Raw genomic sequence first — 19,592 nt, forward strand, 5'->3', positions numbered from 1 at the left:
ATAATAATCTTCTAGGAACTTCCATACTGTATTAGCTTTGAACTGGTGCAGATTTAGCGGCTTCAAAAACACACATTTATCACAGTTCCATGGGTTAGAGGTTGACACAGGTCTCACTGAACTTAAAGGTTTCAAGGTGCTGACCAGGCTCATTCCTTTCTGGAGGTTCTAGGAAAAGTCTTTTTTTCCAGTTGCCAGTGGCCCACATTCCTAGGCTCCGGCTTCCTTCCTGCTTCCTCCATTTTTAAAGCTCTCAGTGGTCTTTCTCCTGTTGCATCTGATGTCTCCATATTCACAACTTCCTCTTGGTTTCTTCTGCCACCTTCTTTTACTTTTAAGGTCCTCTTTCTTGTAAAGACCTTTATGATCACTTTGGACTCATCCAGATAATCCAGGATAATCTCCCCAGTTTAAGGCCAGTTAATTAGCCACCTTAACTGAAACTTTACTTCTCCTGTGCTACAACATGATCCCAGGAGTTCTTCTGACGTCTCTGAGGTGCCATTATTTTGCCTACTATAGATACGAAAAGGCTAGGCCCTAAAGGAAATGTTAAATTGGGGGAATTTTCTGCATGGTATATGCCTGTAAAGCGTTTGTTTTTTAAAACATAGATGATTTAGTTGAATGAAAATGGATTCTGAATTTCAGTTTAAGTTAGGAAAAAACTGCAATACTATTGATGTGTATTAAGTAAACAAAGAGAGGAACTTTGAAAGTATTGTTCATTACTCTTGCGATATATGTCTTAGTTTGCCAGAGCTGCCATAACAAAGCACCACAGACTGGGTGGTTTTAACAAATTTATTTTCTTACAATTTTGGAAGCTAAAGTTTCAAGATCAGGATTTTAGCAGAGGTGATTTCCTTCTTTTTTCCCCTGAGGTCTCTTTCCTTCATTTATAGGTGGTCCCCTTCTCTCTGTGCTTTCCCATGTCCTTTCCTCTGCGTGTGTCTATGTCTTAAGAACTCTTTGTAAGGATACCAGTCATACTGGATTATGGCTCACCCCATTGACTTCATTTAACTTTAATTTCCTCTTTAAAGATCCTGTCTTGAGAGATAGTCATATTCTCAAGTATTTAGCGTTAGAACTTCAACAAATACATTTTAGGGGGAAACAATGCAGCCTAGAACAGCATCGAACAATTGACTTGTGATTAACTTGTAAAAACTACATAATTAGAAGATCTTTTTTAAAAAAGCAAAGGTTGGGGGGAAGCTTGGTGGGATACAAGTTGTTCAAATGCACTCACTGACAATCACTCTGAGAATTTTTTCTACAAAAATGGTGATTTATTTTGCTTTAACATACAATGGTAAATATACTGGAGATCATCAAGTTTTGAAAATTTGCTGGACTTACTTTACATATTATAATACTAATGTAAGCTCATAAATTCTTCCATCTCAATGTAGGAAAGGGATCCAATTGACACCTGCTAGCAGCTTGGCTAAGAATGAACATGAAGATTCTACAACACAATGAAAATATAGTTTTTTTTTTTTTTTCTCCAAATGCATATAAAAGATTTGAAACAAGATCACTGCCTGCTCCACAGGACAGACAATTTTAATTTTAAAAATGCTCCAGACCAGGAATAGCAGAACCCTGTGTCACAATACTTATAATACAGCTTAACAATATTTCATCAAACTTTTGCAGTCGAGATTTCTTAAGAATCTGAAAAGGAAAAACAGTAGCCAAGGAACTGCACAACCCCAAAATGAAAATTATATAAAACATTTTCACCACTATTTAAATGCCAAATTTAAGTAATAGTAAAAAACAAAAAACAAAACAAACAAAATCATAATACAAACTTCTGTTTAAAATAACAGCACTGTTCTGCCTCTTTTCCACTGAATTTTACATATGAACAGACTATATATACTGGTTTTTCAGAGAAATGTCCTTTTGGTCTGTCACACCAGTCAGGCTCATACCAAATCCTCTCATTGTCTTTGGAGGATGCGCAACTCTGTTGTTTCCGTATTTCCAACATTCTGGGTTAGGTGCAATGTCTCAAGTATAATACATTTCTCCCTTTTCCTTTACACAGTGCAGAGTATATGGGCTTAGGTTAAGTAGATTCTCTCTTACTCCAGGTCACTGTCTTTTTCCAAATTCAAGGCGGTATTCAATGGAGTGCAGTAGTTGGGCTTGTCAGAAGGTACGTAGCCTGGCAGACACAAACATTTGTAGGAACCTTCTGTGTTAATGCACTTGGCATTCTTGCAGAGGGACATCCTGTTGTTCAACTCATCACATTCGTTTACATCTGCAATGAGCCAAACCGTGCAGGTGAACAATCTTTAGTATCGATCCATAGAGAAACCCAACCCTATTCAAGGGAGGCATCCAGGGACCCACCTCCCCATCACCCATACGCTGTATGGTCCCTTCTGTTACTGTGTTTAAAGTGTAATCTTAAGGTCCATTATCAGGGAAGTTCTAGAATTTCTTTCACTAATATTTAATACAAAATGAACATTTTGTCATCTTGACAGTTTAATAACCAAATGTCAAGAAAATTGGAGGAAACATATCACTACAAAATTCCTTCTCAAATTTTAGGAATGACAGATTTATGGAGGGGAATCAAAAGAGCAAGCCAAGAGCTCTCAGGGCAGCCTCTCCAGAGCCTTGTTATGACACTCTTAGATATCTTTCCACACAAGTTTTGTTTAGGCTGCCAAGTGCCCAAAACACCTGTAAGAACCCAGGCTACCTGTTTTCCAGACCCATCACAAATTAAAAATCACAAAACCAAAGCTGGCAAAATTGGTGCAAACTGACTTTGAAGAAAGAAAAATAGACAAAAATAGAAGAAAAATAGCAGAAATGCAAGTCCGGTCTTTTATCAAAGAGGTAAACAGGGTCTAAAACGTATTAGAGTTACAAGGGAGATGCCAAATGCATGTTTCCTATTCATCTCAAAGTGGAGGAAGGCAATACGAAAGATGGTTTCAGGAAGAGTTTCATCCAAAATGATTATGGAAGCTACTACATGTTTTTGAAATGTCTACACTCCTTTCTGTTTGTATCAAGAATTCAGTAAGGTCATTTCCTGCAGCACATCAAAAGCTAAATTTAGGAGTCTGAGTAATTACCTAGGATATTCTGGCTTTTCCTTCATATTTACCACCTGGATTTTTTTTTTTTTTTTTTTTTCTTTCATGTGCAGAGCATGAGATTGAGCCAGGGCTACTAGGCTAGAACCCTGAGCTATACCTTTAACCCCACTATATATATTCTTAAATGATGTAACAATTTTATTTTAATTGTACAAAATACAGAACATAAAAGTGACCATTTTAACCATTTTTAAGTGTGCTGTGCAGAGGCATTAAGTACAATAGTACTTAATGTAATCTCCAGGACTTTTCTCATCCTCCCAAATGTAAACTACAAATATATCTTCAATGCACTCAACTGACTGGGGTCCATCCACTCATTCTTACCAACACAGGTCATCTTGGCCATATCCAGGTGGTACCCATCAAAGCAATCACACGTGTAACCTTCCTGGACCCTCACACAGCGGCCATTTTCACATCCATTGAGGATGCCACATTCCTCAGCCTGTAATTCCTCGAAGCTATTTAAAAAACCTAGAAAGGAAACAACAGGAGCCAGGTTAGAAATTTTCAGCCCTCCTATACTATTTAACTATATTATATTAGGGTTAAGGTTCATTGTATATTTAGGATACCTTAAAGCTAGTATTAGAATTTAAGTCAATGCTAAATATAGCTGTACCAAATACTAAGCATATAAATATTTAAAATTTTGTATATGTTGCACAGATTAGTCCCACATCTTGAATTTTGAAGTTTTATATTAAAATCACACAAAATGAGAAAACAAGTATGGTTTTGGGTTTTGCTTTTAATTATGAAAAGTTTTCATTTAAAATTCCTGAGTTGTCAGTATGGCAAATGTCAATCTTTTAGGACGGAATCAATGGAATTCACAATTGGAGCTCAGCAGGCGTTTGCTAAGAAGCTCCACCAGAGTGTGAGGGTGTGCTTTTTCAATTGGGGTTTGCAAGACCATAGAAAAGCCAGACTGGTCTTGCCCTGTGAAGTCTGTTTGCTCTGGCTTTGGAATGGACCTTATACAAGGGATCAAAGGCTGAAGGCAGTAAAAAGGATTCAAAACATCCTGATAAATGGGAAAGTACATCATACTTGTGTTTAGAAAACCAAAAGGCTTTTAAAAAGGAAACAAAGAAACTCTTGTTTGGTTCTTTTTATTGTTTAGAAACTAGCTCTGAATCAGTTTGAGGACATCTAGAGTTGTAGTAATATAAAAATAATTTAACTAGGCATTGAAAGTAGTTAGCCCTCTTTCTAGAAAGGAAAGTTGTAAATATAAATTCACAATGACCCAAGAACACTACTATGTGTCTCTGCTCCCCACCACAAATTTCCTTCAGAAAAAATGCAAATACAGCCAGAATGATTAGGCCTTTGAAGTAATTCTCCAATGGAACTGTAGGGGGCAGCAAAATATTGGCATGGAAAGAGGGCCAGAAGGTCTAAGTTGGTGCTTTTAAAAATAAAGTAACACATGCATGATGGGCCCTTTCCAAAAATTTAAAGGGAAAAGAAATATTAAAGGCTATCAAGAATACGACAGCAGATACCCAAATCCAGTCTGAGAAATTCTGACTTAAGAAAAGTCTCAAAATTCTCCAAGTATGAAAATACTTCAAAATTTCATGTAACACACACAAAAAATTTACCTTATAGTTAGTAAAATTACTTTTTTCTTACAGAAATTAAAACATGAAGTAAAAATTGAAACTCCCATAGACATCGAGGAAATTCCCCAAAATACTTCTTTAGGACCCTAAAACAAGTAAGCAAACTAGTGTCCAAATCAGACCTGGTACCTATTTTTTTAAACACTGCCACGCCCATTTGCTGACATAGCTGCCTATGGCTGCTTTTGTGATATTAGAGCAGAGTTGAGTAAGTACCACAGAGACCACCATATGCACTGTGCATTCTAAAAATGGGACTATATGGCTCTTTATTTTAAAAATATGGTTATCTCTGCTCTAATAAATTCATTGTGGAAAACAGTTGCAGCTAAAGGTAACAGATTTGGTGGCCACAAGGTGATAAGGAACCTCCCACAGCTTCCTCTCTCTGTTACTATCCATTCAATATGCTCCTGTCTGCAGTAGGGCCTGAAAGCCCTTGCTATTGATCAGAGAACTGGCTGGGGAGAGATTTCTTCTTTGCAATTTGTAAGACATTTAAAGGCCATTATGGACTCCACGCTGGAACTACATGTCAACTTCCTATATTGCTAAATAGGAACTTGATATGACACCAAAATGTTTATTATCATTTGTAGTGAATTTAAAAAAAAAAAAAAAAAAAGAGCTTTAGTACAATGTCAGCTTTAGAAAGAAGGTACGTAAACCAGAACATTTTAAAAATCCCTGGAATTCCTGGAATCAGCTCTACAATGTGAAGGAGGCTACGCACATACACGCCATGGTTTAGGTCAGAGTTGCAAATGGACTGAACCTGCTATTTCTGGATTTATGGAGCAAACTGGGCTTTCTTTCAACTTTATTTCTTTTTAAAAAAAATGTAAATGTTTACTGACCTCAAACAGTGACGTGTATAAACTACAGGTGCACGGTCTCCCAGCTGTGAGTGCCTTCAGTGCCATTTCAGAGGCGGTGCAGGGTCATGTGTCGCTAACCGATGGCATTTAAAGGCAGGATGGTGGTTACCCTCAGTAGTGGTGGGAAAGGGCACCAGGCCCTTCCTGATACTGGCACTATTCTGGACCTGGCTGGGAGTTACACAGGTGTGTGCTAATCGACCTAGCTGGATTAGTGGAATACTATTTCCATGTTCCTTCTAAAGCATTCTCAATCCTGCTGGGTGATCAATACACAGCGTCCTTTGAAAGAGTGTAGGTTGTGCCATCTCAAAATAAGCCAAATTGGTGACTGGGGCTGCAGAGAAACTGGATGAACAAATTCTGAAATAACTGTTGTCTTCCACTAGCCTCTATACCCTCCCAGACAATCCTTAGTAGCATCCCTAGAACTTTCTATACTAGTCCAGATATCCTTTTTGTCTCATTACTCCTTCACAAATCTACTGTTCTTTTTCTAAAAAAAAAAATATATATATATATAATTGATTCTTCTTACTGGTCTCTTGGAAAGACCCCCAGGTACATGTCAATTTAACAAAATGTTTATGCTTCTCTCATGTTCATCTACACTCGTATTACCTGGATTCTTAGATCTAGCCAAAGAGACCACATAGGAACTAAGCGGGGTAGTGGGGACCTCCCTCCTCTATAACTTCAAGAACCAAAGGGCAGGAGGAAGCGGGGAAAGACCAGGAGAAGGGAAAAAGAAAAAGCTCTTTTGACTCAGAGTGGAAAGAGTCTCCAAATGCAACTACCCAGCTCCTGGAGTTACTCACAGGCCAGTCCAGGCTGATTGCTTTTCTGTCCCAGCAACAGGGCCCAGAAGAAGAAAGGCTTCATTGTATTTTGTGATTCAGCAGCATCCCTAAAGTCCTAGCTCCAAAGTCCACAGGGACTCCCTGCCTGAGAATGTGGCAAAGCTACACCTGGGAGCCCACCCCCATAAGATGAGGACGGGCTCCTGAATTAGCATTCCCACCTCCCCATTGCTGTTTTTGTAGTGAGACAACTTATTATCTATCAGTGTTCCATTGTGAACTGCTCATTTTTCAGACTCGAAGACCTTATTCTCTACTTGAAAGCTCTGATATTCCCCACGGAAAGCCTGTGGGTGAGGCTCATCAGCTAGGCGCACCCCGCCCCCCCCCCCTCCCCCCCCCCCCCCCCCCCCCCCCCCCCCGTCATGCACTCCAGGACATTTCCTTCCCAGAGGGGAACGCTATTGGCACATACACACTCGCACCTCCCCCAGCAGAGCTCAGCTCATGAATCCAGAAAAAGCTGGCACACATCATTTCTTACTTAATAAATCCCCTCACAAGTGTATTCTCAAAATTCATTTCGGACCATGAGAGCTGTTTTTCTTTTTTTGACCTCCCACTCAAACACTTGTAAAGATCAACTTGGTTCAGTTAACATTTGTCATTTCCTTGTATAAAACAAAGGCTATAATACAACCAGGCTGTCAAGGAAACCCTGGAACAAAGCTACCTCTTACCATGAAAAGAATTGATTTTGCTGTAACGATTTTAACAATAAGATCATTTTTGTTACCAAAAAGAAGGTGAACACTGAAGTGCCCCCTAGCAAGACTAATCCTGAACTCCACGGTTCTCAGCCTCAAGTGGGGGGACGGGTCACTCAGGAGGCTCAGGATAACCAGCCTCCTGGGCCCAGTAAATCTCCATTCCAAACAAGTTCCCAAGGATCACATTTTGAGAACCACTGAGTAATCTTTAGTCACAATTAAGTTTCAGAGTAACTGAAGAGTTTTGCTTACGGTCCTGGATGAAGTAGGGATCGGCTTCTGGAGCGTACTGTTCACTAAAGTCGACCAAAGCATCCCGTCCATACGGCCGTCGACGGCCCGTCACAGGGATGTTGCACAGCTGGGCGTAGTCATCTAGGAGGAAAAGGACAGGCAGTTGCATGAGTCCCTGTTGGTGCTGGATCACAGCTGGACACACCCCTCATGCTCAGAGCAGCAGGGTCTGCAGCGCCTCCACCTCTCACGCTCTGCTGCACCTGGAATGCCTGAATACATTGCTACAGCATCTCTATATGAATGCAGTGGAGCATAATTAGTAGTTGCTGAACAACTGGTAGAACACACCCCAGAATAGTAAGGAAGTGAAAAAATGAGCCATCAGAGAGAGGCTGTAGGCCTGTTGGAAGAATGACTTTATCTAAACCTATCAGATGTTATCATCAAAATGAAAACACCTTTAAGAGATAAGTAACTTAAGGACAGTTACTTCTTCATTCACCAGAAATAGGAAGGGTGTATCACTTGTGTCCAAACACAACATAGTCCAAGTCGGGATGCTTGAATGGAGTAGCCACTATTATAACTTTATTACAGCACACTATAACTCTGCAGAGCCTATGAACAGAATTACAGCCGTCACATTAGTGAGGATAAGCGTAGTAGCAGTTAACAGCTGTGTAGTGCTTGCTGGGTGTCGGGTATTATTCTAAGCATTTAACACACAAGTCCACTAAAATACCCCCTAGGAAGAGGTTCTATCCTCCTGCATTTTACCAATGTGGAAATAAAGGCACAGAGAGGTGAACTCACAGCTGGTACAGGGCAGTGCCAATTCTGAAGTCAGAAACGAAGCTCTGGAGCGCTCACTTGGAACATTCTGTCTCTCCTGCAACGATCTCGGTTCCTCTGGAACTCTGTCCTTAGCCTCTCTGCACCCCAGCTAGGTTCACCTGCAGGTACCACTTCCTAAGGCCATAGTTCCACTCCATGGCCCCCCAGCTGTCAGACTCCTAAGTTCCCTGTTAGTCCTCCTCACAGAACCCACCCAGCCCGTGGCAGCTTACCTGGAGTTTCTAGCTTTAAATCATGTCATGGTCTCAGGTTCTTCCCTACAGTTAAGAGCAGTTGTTCAGAAAGTCTAAAGAGGGTGGCTGAGGAAAGGTGAGCTTCCTGTGCTGAATGTGTATTTCGAAGGAAATGCACTGTCCAAGGATACATCAAGCAGTAGGTCAAAGTTCTGGGGCTCCCGCAGGTCAATGGCTCTGCCGGCACCGTGAGGGGCAGGCAGGGCAGCAGACCCCAGGACAGACAATCTCAGGGCACACCTGCCCGGAGTTTTCCTTTCTTTTGTAACATCCCATACTAAGACCAACACTTCATAAAGTACCAGTGTGAGCTCTGAAGGCTTTCTTTATCCCTGGGCTTAAATTACCTGAGGAATGAGGGTAAGGAGTCAAAGGTGTGTGTCTTTGTATTCACACATGCGCACACATACATACCATTCTCAGAATTGCACAAAGGAAGGGTAAGGCCAGAAAAGACCTTGAACTCCTGAATAGTGGTTGCCCCTGCCTAAAGTTTTCCTTACGTAGAAAAATCACAGGAAAAACATCCAGACCCCAGACATTCCCAGCTCTTTCACATGAACCCATTCAGTAAGAAATGTTCATTTTATTAAGAAGATGGCTGAACCTGTAAGAAGATCTTTGTCTCAAAAAATATATTTTTATAACTCAGAGAGTACAAATGGTGGTCAGTTCTGCTTAAAGTTTGGAATTCTTTTGGGGACTTTCCCTTCCAGAGGGAGATGACGCAAATGTTTACAAGTCTCAAGAGCTGAGGTCATCTTCTCTGATGACTTTTTATATACATTTATTTGTTGTACATTTGAAAGGAAGACTTGTTCAATATATTATATCCAAGCCACAGTCTGATCAAGAGTGGATTTTAAAAATGAATTAATTTATGTACTTAGTTTGTAAAACTAAATCCAGAGATGGCTAAGGATCCTCCTCCAGGATATCTGTCAGTCGTCAGGGAAGCCTGGCTGAGACTTGAGGTCTCAGGGATGATGACCGTCACAGAAAGGGCCTGGCCAGGGCTGCCTAGTTGTTGGTCCTGTGCCTCCTCCACCAAATAAACAAAACCTCCATGTTCCAAGCTCTCGCCATCTAGCAATGACAAAGAAAGGGATCCACTATAAAAGTGAGGAGGAGGAGTAGGCGCCTATTCCTGTGCAATGTTCAGGAATAGCTTCCTGGAAGGTTGCTCCCAATTTCAACTATGGAGATGAACAGGAGTTACATGAAGGGGAAAGGTATTTTGGATTAATTTTAAAGCACTTACCCAAAGGCATCAAGAAAGGAAACTAAGTTGAGTCTGGAAACTACCCAGTGGTTCCTAAAGAAGGCTTCTGACTTGACTCAGGCTAGTGAGGGGGTAGCAGAGAGAAAGAGTGGGGTAGTACCTCTGGGACTCATTGTACCTTCTTTCTCCTCCCTTCCCGCCCTCTCCCCCACCACCATGCATCTTTATTCTTAAAATTCTAGAAATTATTGACCTTCACAGCTTCACTTTCTCAAATACATGAAGTGGCCAAACTTCAAGACAGTTTTGGTCAGTTACCAAAACATCATTTCTGCATTACATACACTCTCTCTTCTGTTTGAAGATGTGCTGCATCCCATCATCACTAGGACATGGAGTTTGAATTATTTTTCTGGGAGCAGGATGGGTCTATGCTAATCCATCCATGCTGCCTCTTTTTGGCGCACATCTGCTCTGATTCTTGGCCAGGGTCAAGGGTGAAGTGAGCATGGGGTAATGGAAAGAATGTGGGCTTTGTAGGCAGGAGCTAGGGCTCGAGTCCTGATTGTAGTACTTACTTTCCAGCTTAGCAATTCTGGCCAAGCCTCAGTTTCCACATCTGTTACACAGGGATAACAATTCTTACTTGTCTACCTCTGTGTTAGTGACATGAAAAATGAGATAATGTTATTGAACTATTCATAAATTTTGAAGTACCAAGAAAATAGAGGTTTTAATTTTTTCTTGTAAGTGAAATCACTGTCCCCACTAAACATTTGGAAACAGAGATTTTTCAGAGATAGTAGTAGAATAGGTGACCAATACAAATTTTAACGTTGACTCAAAGTTGTCAATTTGCAAAGAAAAGTACAGTAAATTAAGAGCAAGTTTCCCAAATCCAGGTTTTTTGTTTTTTTTTTTTTTTTTCTAAAACTTTGTTTCAAGATCATTTGGAGTTTTTACATAGATTAAGGAAAACTCTAGCTCAGTAAATAAAGAAAAAAGTCCTTGTGAACCTCATGTCTAACAACAAGGTACAAAACTGTTGATTGCTGTTGGCAAATTTAACATGGTTGGACTGTGATAAAGAATAACAGCAGCACATTTTAACATTAGCTGAAGGAACTCAAATTATTGAGAATAGATGATGTTCAATAATTCTTGGCATATGCTTGAACAGACTGGAAAGGTCTTGAGTGGGGAGCAGGTTTACAGGTGAGAGTATCATTTATCTTTCAGGGGAGCAACTGGGATAGCACAGAACATTCGGATGAGTCTTGGGCAAGGTGTCTTCTTCAGAATCTTGAAATAGGCAACTTTCTAGCATTTTCTGGGCCTCATAGGCCTAGGGATGGGTCATTATTCCAGAGTCCAGCTGGGGGTATGGCAGTGAATTGTGACTGGCTGCAGGTACGGAGCCCAAGAAGGGCAGATCTCTGAACTATTTCCACAGCTTCCCAGGAGAATCGTGGGAATCTCCTGGCTGCCGCATCCTCCAGCCCCGCCTGTGGACATGCACACATATTTTCTGTCCTCGGAGACTTTTTCCTTCTCCAAAACACTCTTTATTTATACACATCAGCAATAATTAATCACCTAGCTGTCAGGGACTTGGTGCAGAGGAGCAATTTTGTAGCAGGACCTGTTCTGGGAGGTGTTCTTGGTGAGGCACCGCTATTTCTGAGAGCCATACACTGTGTCCATCTGGGACCTCCCCAAACACAAATGTGAAATGAACAGGAAAGGGAAATATTCACACCTCACAGTCCCTCCCCAACCATAGCATTCCCCACCTCCCCAAGCACAAACGCTCAGCTCTCGATCAAAGCTATGAAAGAGACACGTGGGGTGGTATGGAACACCATCCCTAAGTGCTCTGAACAAGATCCAGGCCACTGATCACGCTAATTTCTCTGGCATAGCAGATTCATATGACAGATGGTGCTGCTTTGATTTTTACTTTAAATTGAAATAAATTTTTTTTTAAACTACCCCCTGGAGGGAGTGGGTCTGGGGCCCCTGCTGTCAGCAGCCATGGGAAGCACATTACTGTATCCTGGCAAGAAGTCTCCATTCTTGGTGACAGACACATCTGCAGGGCTGGTCTGGACAGTCACATGTCACAGTGCCACTCTGGCATGTGAGGAAAGCGGGAGGTGAAGTTTTAGTTCCATCTGAGGCAGATTAAATTCAGCTGCTTTCAGAAATGAAGCAGAGGCTACATCTCAGCCTCTACGCACCAGAACTAAAAATTCAGTATCCTGAGGTCTGAACGGTTTATACAGGAGAAATGAGGGCCTGTTTTTATTTATTAATAAACACAGGTCATATTTCACTCACATTTCTACACCAGGGGTGTTTCCCACAAGTTCAAACATGGATTATTAATTGATGGTATTTATAAAACACAGACACAATTAGGAAATGGAAAAGGGAGATGGGCGAATGAGACCACCACTACCTAATGAGCCAGCCTTATCTATAGGTTCTATTCTCCAACTGAAATTAGCAAAAACTACAAAATTTTTAAAAGTTGACCACTTAAAGAATATTTCATCTGGTATAGTCAAGGAAGGTGACACAGAGGTGTCTGCTGGTACTAAAATGACACTGTGGAATTGAACTTCTGCCTGGGTGTTCCTCTGCTTTTTTTTTTTTTTTTCAGAGGATTAACTCTTATCCATGGTCCTCAAAGAATAGGAAGAGATCTCGTTTCCCCTAAATTAAAAAGTGTGGAGTTACAACCAAGGAACGTATACTCTGAAAAAAGAAAAGACCTGGGATCAAAAGATTTGGGTGCAAGTCTCAGATTCTCTACTTCCTATTTTCTTGTTTCTTTGAGCCTATTTAGGCCCTCTGTCTCCTAGGCAGGATTATGGTAATCTGCTTCAGTTCTATTAAAGGTGATTACTCACTGCTTCAGTCAAGGGCTGATGGGCAGGTTCATTCATTCATTCATACAACTAGAGGCTGAGAAGAGTATGAACAGGATAAGGTTTGGGAGAGGGGACAGATTAAGGCCCGGGCAGCAATTGGTCTGGACCACAGAAGTAATGATTGAAGTCAGCCTGGAAGAGCTGGGGGAATCACCTAAGAGGTGAGTGCCAGATGAAGAAGAGAAAAGGTAAGAGAGAGAGAATGTGTGTGTGTGTGTGTGTGTGTGTGTGTGTGTGTGTGTGTGTGTGTGTGTGTATGTATAACATATAACATGTTATATAACATGTGTGTGTGTGTGTGTGTGTGTGTGTGTATAACATTTAGGAGAGCATCAGGGAAACTGAAGTACCAGGCAACACAGGCTCCTGCAAGTCCCTGAACAACTGAACCAAGGAAAGCTAGCTAACATGCGCTGTTAAGCTCCTCTGTGCCGGGCACAGTACACTTCTGTATGTGGTTTCATTTACATCTCAGAACAACCCAAGAAATAACTGTAATTAGCTCCTTTTGTTTCCCATAAGAAAACCAAGGTTTATAACATCGCTTACCCAAGGTCAGGTGGAGAATTTGAACCTCAGGTGGTCTCTCTGCCAAGCCATGTTCTTCCTATTCCACGGCTGCACTGCCGACACCCTAGGAAAATTATTAAATGCGCTCCCTAGGCCCTAAACATCAGGTAAGTACTTCACTCAGCAATAAGCATTTGTGAGTAAAATTCCAGGGAGAGTCATAACCATGAATGCTGATGAGCTCAGCTCCACCAGGGTCAGCTCTATCATTAGCAGGATTTATGTTTATTGAATTTGCTCGATTTATTAGGTGAAAGAGATCAAATTGCTTAATGTTCAATTAAATTGTACTTGTCGAGGACAGGGAAGTAATGAAGTCTACAGTTTTTGGCAGGGTTTATATTCTGTAGGACTCCTGAAATGCTAATGCTCGAAGGAAACTCATGGCCATGCACCAACCAAGTCCTGCTCACCCACAGCCTCCGCCTAATGTTACCCTCTGAGTCCGACCTCTCCCTGCTTCCTCCAAAAGATGGCTGTGTAGCGAGCCAGGCTAACACGGAGATTTATCGGGCACAAATCCCAAAAAGGAGGCTCCTTTTGTGTTCTAAAACCTGGATTTAAAAACTTATATTCGTGTAATAGTATTAAACTATGCCACACAGGAAAACCTTAAAATAATGGTTGATAACATTCTTATTAAAGACCACAAGGGAGGTTTTCTCCATTTCTCAGTATCTAGGACCCTGGACATGTGTCCTTAAGTCTCATGTTCAGGCACTATCCAAGGAAATTAGGAATGCAGCTACCACTAATATTTGATAAAGATAAGACTGAACGATATAACAAACAGAAGGAAACAAGGAAAGTTCAAAGTATCTGTTTTCTAAACCGACCTACTTCCTCTTTCATCAACTGTCAGGACAGGTAAACCATTTTGCCCCTTTCCCGTTCTTTGAAGTGACAATCTAAGAAGTCAACAATAAGTATTATCCATTAGGAATCTATTTCATTTTTTCTTCATTAAGAATTACTTAAAAACAGAAACTGGGCATGTGCTTAAAATAAAACAATGCCATGGAATGGTTCACTTTAGTATGCTTTAGGTTATGGGTTTTTCCTCCATTAAAATAATAAATCTAGAAAAATAAAAAATACAGGGGAAAAGGTGTTTTTTATATATAAGCCTGAAATTCATCTAACCTGCCTTTAAATGAGGAAACAAGACTAGAAGATCCAGAGGGGCCTTCTAAACTTGCACATTCTATGATTCTAAACAGAAAACACTCTTCCCATTAGGCTGAGAAAACCCTGGGAAGGTAATTTGTCCTTGAAACTTGTGGCTGCAATACGAGATAATCACCACTAGATGGCACTGTTACCTCCAAGTGCTGCCCATTTGGAAGTTTTTGGAGTACACAGGGACAGGCTAACCTCATGGCTCCCCCTCCGCTCCAAGGAAACCGAGTTTAGCGATACTTAAGGCATTCCAAAGGTCAAGGCACAGTAAATTTCCAGTGTTCTTTAACTAAAACTAATAAATTATTAAAATATGAGGATAAAGAAAATTATGTTTTGAAGTGTATTTTAACACTGCTTATTTTTCAAAGTTTCATAACAGAGAAAACTATTCTACTTGCTCAAAATTCTCCCAATTAATATTAAATATAGATTTCAAAGTTTTGAAAGAATAAAGATATTTCTTTGCATCTATAACCATTACTGGAATAGGAAGTTTTAGGTAATATTAAAATAACCCTAAACAGTTCATATGATTATTCATGAACATGTTTTTCATTCATTTATAAGAAATAAGATATTGCTGCTAAGCAGAAAACTAGAACTATTTTAAGAGTTCTGATTTTCTTTTATGATTTTTTTTTTTTTAATACATTGCTACTTACCTTAACCTGAGATGACTCTCCTCTTCCCCTCTGGATCTGTTTACAGGTACAGTCCTAGTAGCTCCTACTTCAGGCAGTGATTTCTTTGTCTATTCTAGGTAGGGGCTCAGAGGTTACCATGAATGGTATCTTGTAGGGTTGAGCAGTGTGCAACCAGCACAAATGTGCACGATAGCTCTGCCTATCACTGAGATTTGAAGCTCAGAAAGAAGTACAAAAGAAGGCTTCTTGTCAGGAATCCTCCCAAAGAGCTAATCTTTTGGTAATTTGCTTCTTAAGGAATTGGCTACTGATGCTAATGATTACCTTCCTAGCCTCTGCTCCCTGAAAATTTGTGCAAATTCAAGGACCTGGTTGCTTTCTAAGCACTTTGTACATGTTTTTCTCTCAATTGTCCAGGACATAATCCATCCAAAGAGAGAGTAAACTTTCCCTCACCCCAATTCTACCAGGTTTGCCCTGAGGTCAGCATTTAAAAGCCAGTAGCCAACAGCTTTGCTCTGGCCATAGTTGTCTTACAAACGGTCAAAAAGAAGTCAAAATCAATACACATTATTTGAATTCGAAACCTCAAACAGGGAACAGACTTTAATAAACAAGCATGTGCAGAGATATTCTCTCCTATTCCAACCATCGCAGTTCATCATAGGGTATGCTTCAACTATCCCTAGTATCAAAGAGGAAAAAACCCAAACAAATTGTATTTAAAACATGCAAAAATAAAATTCACTAAAGAACAAATCGTTTAGTACAAGATGATAAGGAAAGGGCGTGTCTAAAAAACCAACCGCCTATTCATAATCCCTGATTTCAAAGGAGAAAGTTGAAACTACTATTACTTTTGAGATAAATCAGATGGCTTATTAATTAAAAGTGGTTTTTGTGATCACTATTTTACATGCATACATTAATTTCTCTACTTTGGCTCAAAATTAGATTCTAATATGCTGCCAGTGAGACTGTAATCACACTGAAATTTGTTTTCTAATCAGAATATTTTATATCATAGTGTGGCCAAATACTTTCCCAGCACTTCCATGTACCATGGCTCTTGGAAAATAAATATGTATCAAAGGGACACTTCAAGTCCAAGCTGTACAAATTTCAGAAGTGCTCGTGTCACCAAGTACAATGTGTTCATCCAACTCCCCTCACATTGGCCTGCTCTGTGACTGTTGTTGAGGACGCTGGGGCAATGGCTTCAACCACTTTTGAACATGGGATTCATGCTGTAGCCTGCCGCCCAGCAAGACCCACAGTGTACTGCTCAGTGAGGTCCTCCCTCACTGACCCTCCAGTACTCCATGGAACCTGGGTTTGGGACCTGCATCTCGCTCCATGACATTTGTCCAGAGTTTTGTCCTCAACAGTTTAGCAAGAAGTGAGGAGTACATTTTCTGTTTACCAGGGTTTTTTGGACTCTCCTTACTCTGAGGCAAACCGTGTTTATTTTTCTCCTAATATGCCTTTAATCAACGACTACAATATGCTCACAATCGGAACAAGACTTCTTTCCTGGTCCGTTGCTTTCTTTTCCTCTAATGCCCCTGCCAAAACACAGGTTTAAAAAAAAAAAAAAATCCACATTTTTAGCTTTATTTCTTGTACTTTTCAGTTCTGTACCTGCCTTCTCTGTCGTCCGTCCCTGTTTGCCTCGCCCCTTTCACAAGTCCAGTATCTTTTTCCTAGTGTAGTAACGGGCCCTGATGAGCCACCTAATCCCTGTCCGGCTGGGAGCCTTCAGTGTGGTAGGGAGGTTCCCTGGGGTGAGCACCTCCTTTTAAGAGAGTAGATCTGATTCTTGAGGGAATTGGATAAAAGGTTGTATTTATTTTTTTCTCATCTTTTATTACCTTGAGTATTGTGTTCGTCAGCTTTTTGTTGATTTGACCAAAATACCTGACATGACCAACTTAAAGGAAGAAAGATTTATTTTGGCTCAGTTTCAGGTGTTTCAGTCCACAATCAGCTCCACTGCTTTGGACCCGAGGTAAGGCAGAGGAAAGTTACCCAGCTTAAAGCACCCAGGAACAGGGGTTGGGGGTGCGTGTGGGGAGGGGCAGGATAAACCCTCCCAGGCAAGCCCCCGGTGACCTGCTTCCTCCCCCTAGGTCCCACTGCCTACAGTTCCCACTACCTTTCAATAATGCCATCCAATATGAATCCCTCAATGAGTTAATCCCCTGATGAGGTCAGGGCCCTCCTGATCCAGTTACTTCCCCAAAGCCCCACCTCTGAACATGACTGCATTGGGGACCCAGCCTTCAACGCAGGAGCCTTTGAGAGATGTTCCAGATCCAAACCATAACAAAAATTCCTGCAGTGGAAGATGCTGATTATAAAAAAAACATGAAAACAACCTGGGGTCCCGTTACCATGGGAACGATAAGAACACATTGTGTCTCACATATGACTGGGTAGACTCATACTGTGAGTCTGGAGGTCCCACATCCTGGTTTTAATTCTCTCTTGACTGACTCAGTCAATTTTGAATTTCTCCACCCGGTAACCTCAGCTGGCCTAACATGGTAATTTTGCTACAAAAATAATGGAGTAAATTAAGCTGACAATACTGACACTTTTCTGTTAAAAGTTTAACAGCAAGGTCATTGGATTTTTTTCCTTGTTATAATGGATATCTATTGTGTTTAAGAGAATTGTAGGCAAGAACCCGACAGGCTTTGTGACTTCACTTTGAAATACAATTGATTTTAGAATTCGGATTTGAGTTGAATAAGAATTAAGATAATTTGATTAGATGGGTAAACAGTATTTAAATTTATTAGGTAATTCAATTTGTTGCAATTGTTTGATTTACTGGATTTCTAAGAGCTGCTTAAATATTTATGAAGAAAATGCTTACTAAGATTATCGGCTGCCCTTTCAGCTATATAAAGTACTTGAGAAAAGATCAAATGCATAAAACTTAAGTGAAGACCAAAGTCTTTGTGAAATTGTCAGAAGTCATGTCTAAAAGAACATCTCCTCTTTGAGAAATAATGAAAACATAAAAATCTATTTCATAGAAAGTGGACTTTGGGATGATAAAAATGTGCATATTAATCTATTAAAATCTGGGTTTTAACATGTATAAATTGAATGTGTCAAATGTTCTTTCAAAACCCAACAGTAAATGGTTGCATAAGCCTCCCTCAACATTACAGTCACACTAGTTCAGGAGCCTGCAGGACACACATGGAGCTTTCTGGAAAGTCTGCAGTGTTGCTTTAGTCTGCACAAGTCCTGAACCCCTCGCATCCTGCATCATTTTTATTTCTTGTTTCCTTTCAAAAAGACTTCTAGCACTGCATAACCAGGTAGCCCTGTGAAATAAGCAACTGTGCAACTTATTTCTGGGAACAGGATTTGCTCATGATCACTAACACCTATGAAGTATTTACCACGCGCCAGCCTCTCCCATGCATTATCACAATTAACCCTCAAGGACCCCCCCCCCCCCCACGGCAGGTGTTGATACCGCCATTTTACAAAGGAGAGCTAACAATCATCACATTACAGCAAAGAGTTGTCTGTGCATAAGTCACAACTGAATTGGATTTTGCAACAATCCCTTTATAGAAGAAAAAGTTTTTTCACTTTTGTTGGTATGGGCAATAGGAAGCTTTCTAAATCAATAATCTTTTAAAATGAGGAACAATATAAATTGCTTACTGACCATTCCATATGGCATCCAAGAGCTGGACTACTTGCCTGCTGAGGGTACACCCAGTGGGCACACAGGGTATACATTCTCTCTGCAGACACAGTCACTCCTTTCAGGAGGACTTCTATATCCTTCTAGTTTAATTTTCCATTATAATTGATTCATAGCTACTGTTTTTCAAATCATAATCTCTGATCAAAATAAATACTTTCATACTAAGTATTAATTATCATAACCTCATAAAAAGGTCTTAATTTTGGATAAAGGAGACTGAAGTATCTTGTCCAGTGCAACGGGCAGACCCATGCCCAGAAGCACAAGATCCTTGGATTGCCTGACCCAGAGGCAGTGACCATTTGCTATGTCTCACATGCAGAATGTTCCAAAGTTAGTGACATTCTTTGGAAACATATTTCTTGGAAAAGCCTTTAAACTGTGACTGCTGAGAGGTCTTTTGCAACTATTTCTCAGTTATAACATTTTTTTCAAGTTCAGTCTGTGAGTCAGATCCCTGTCTTCCTTCACACCTCTCAGGGTATTATGAAACTTCTTACATTTAGATCTTCAGAAATGTGTAAGAGCCATGCATGAATATGAAGTAAATCACTACCCCAATTGTTTTAATGCAGATTCCAAATTCTTTTAGTTTTTGCAAAACTATATGGATAATAGCTATTAGAATTATTAGCTATTAGAACATATTAAAAAATTTTGTCATAGCAAATGGTAAATTTATTAAAGAAGGGTGTTATTTGCACATTTAAGTGACATAGTATTTAGGAATTAAAATATCCTAAATCTCAACTTCGTTT

At 40.3% G+C, this 19,592-nt stretch overlaps 1 protein-coding gene across 9 annotated transcripts in view; it reads right to left on the bottom strand.

The window, feature by feature from the left end:
* Positions 1 to 1,439: 1,439 nt before the first annotated feature.
* Positions 1,440 to 19,592, bottom strand: part of LTBP1 (latent transforming growth factor beta binding protein 1) — a 492,924-nt gene continuing 474,771 nt past the window's right edge. For all 9 annotated transcript variants that reach the window (XM_079109942.1, XM_079109941.1, XM_079109940.1 and 6 more), the window contains 3 exons: positions 7,472 to 7,594; positions 3,465 to 3,614; positions 1,440 to 2,281 (listed from right to left, as the gene is read on the bottom strand). In XM_079109942.1, coding sequence (XP_078966068.1) covers positions 2,100 to 2,281; positions 3,465 to 3,614; positions 7,472 to 7,594 — 455 coding nt within the window. In that variant the 3' untranslated portion in view covers positions 1,440 to 2,099. The remainder of the gene's footprint in view (positions 2,282 to 3,464; positions 3,615 to 7,471; positions 7,595 to 19,592) is intronic.

The sequence above is a fragment of the Sciurus vulgaris genome (genome assembly GCF_902686455.1).
Source record: "Sciurus vulgaris genome assembly, chromosome: 14".
NCBI lineage: Eukaryota > Metazoa > Chordata > Mammalia > Rodentia > Sciuridae > Sciurus > Sciurus vulgaris.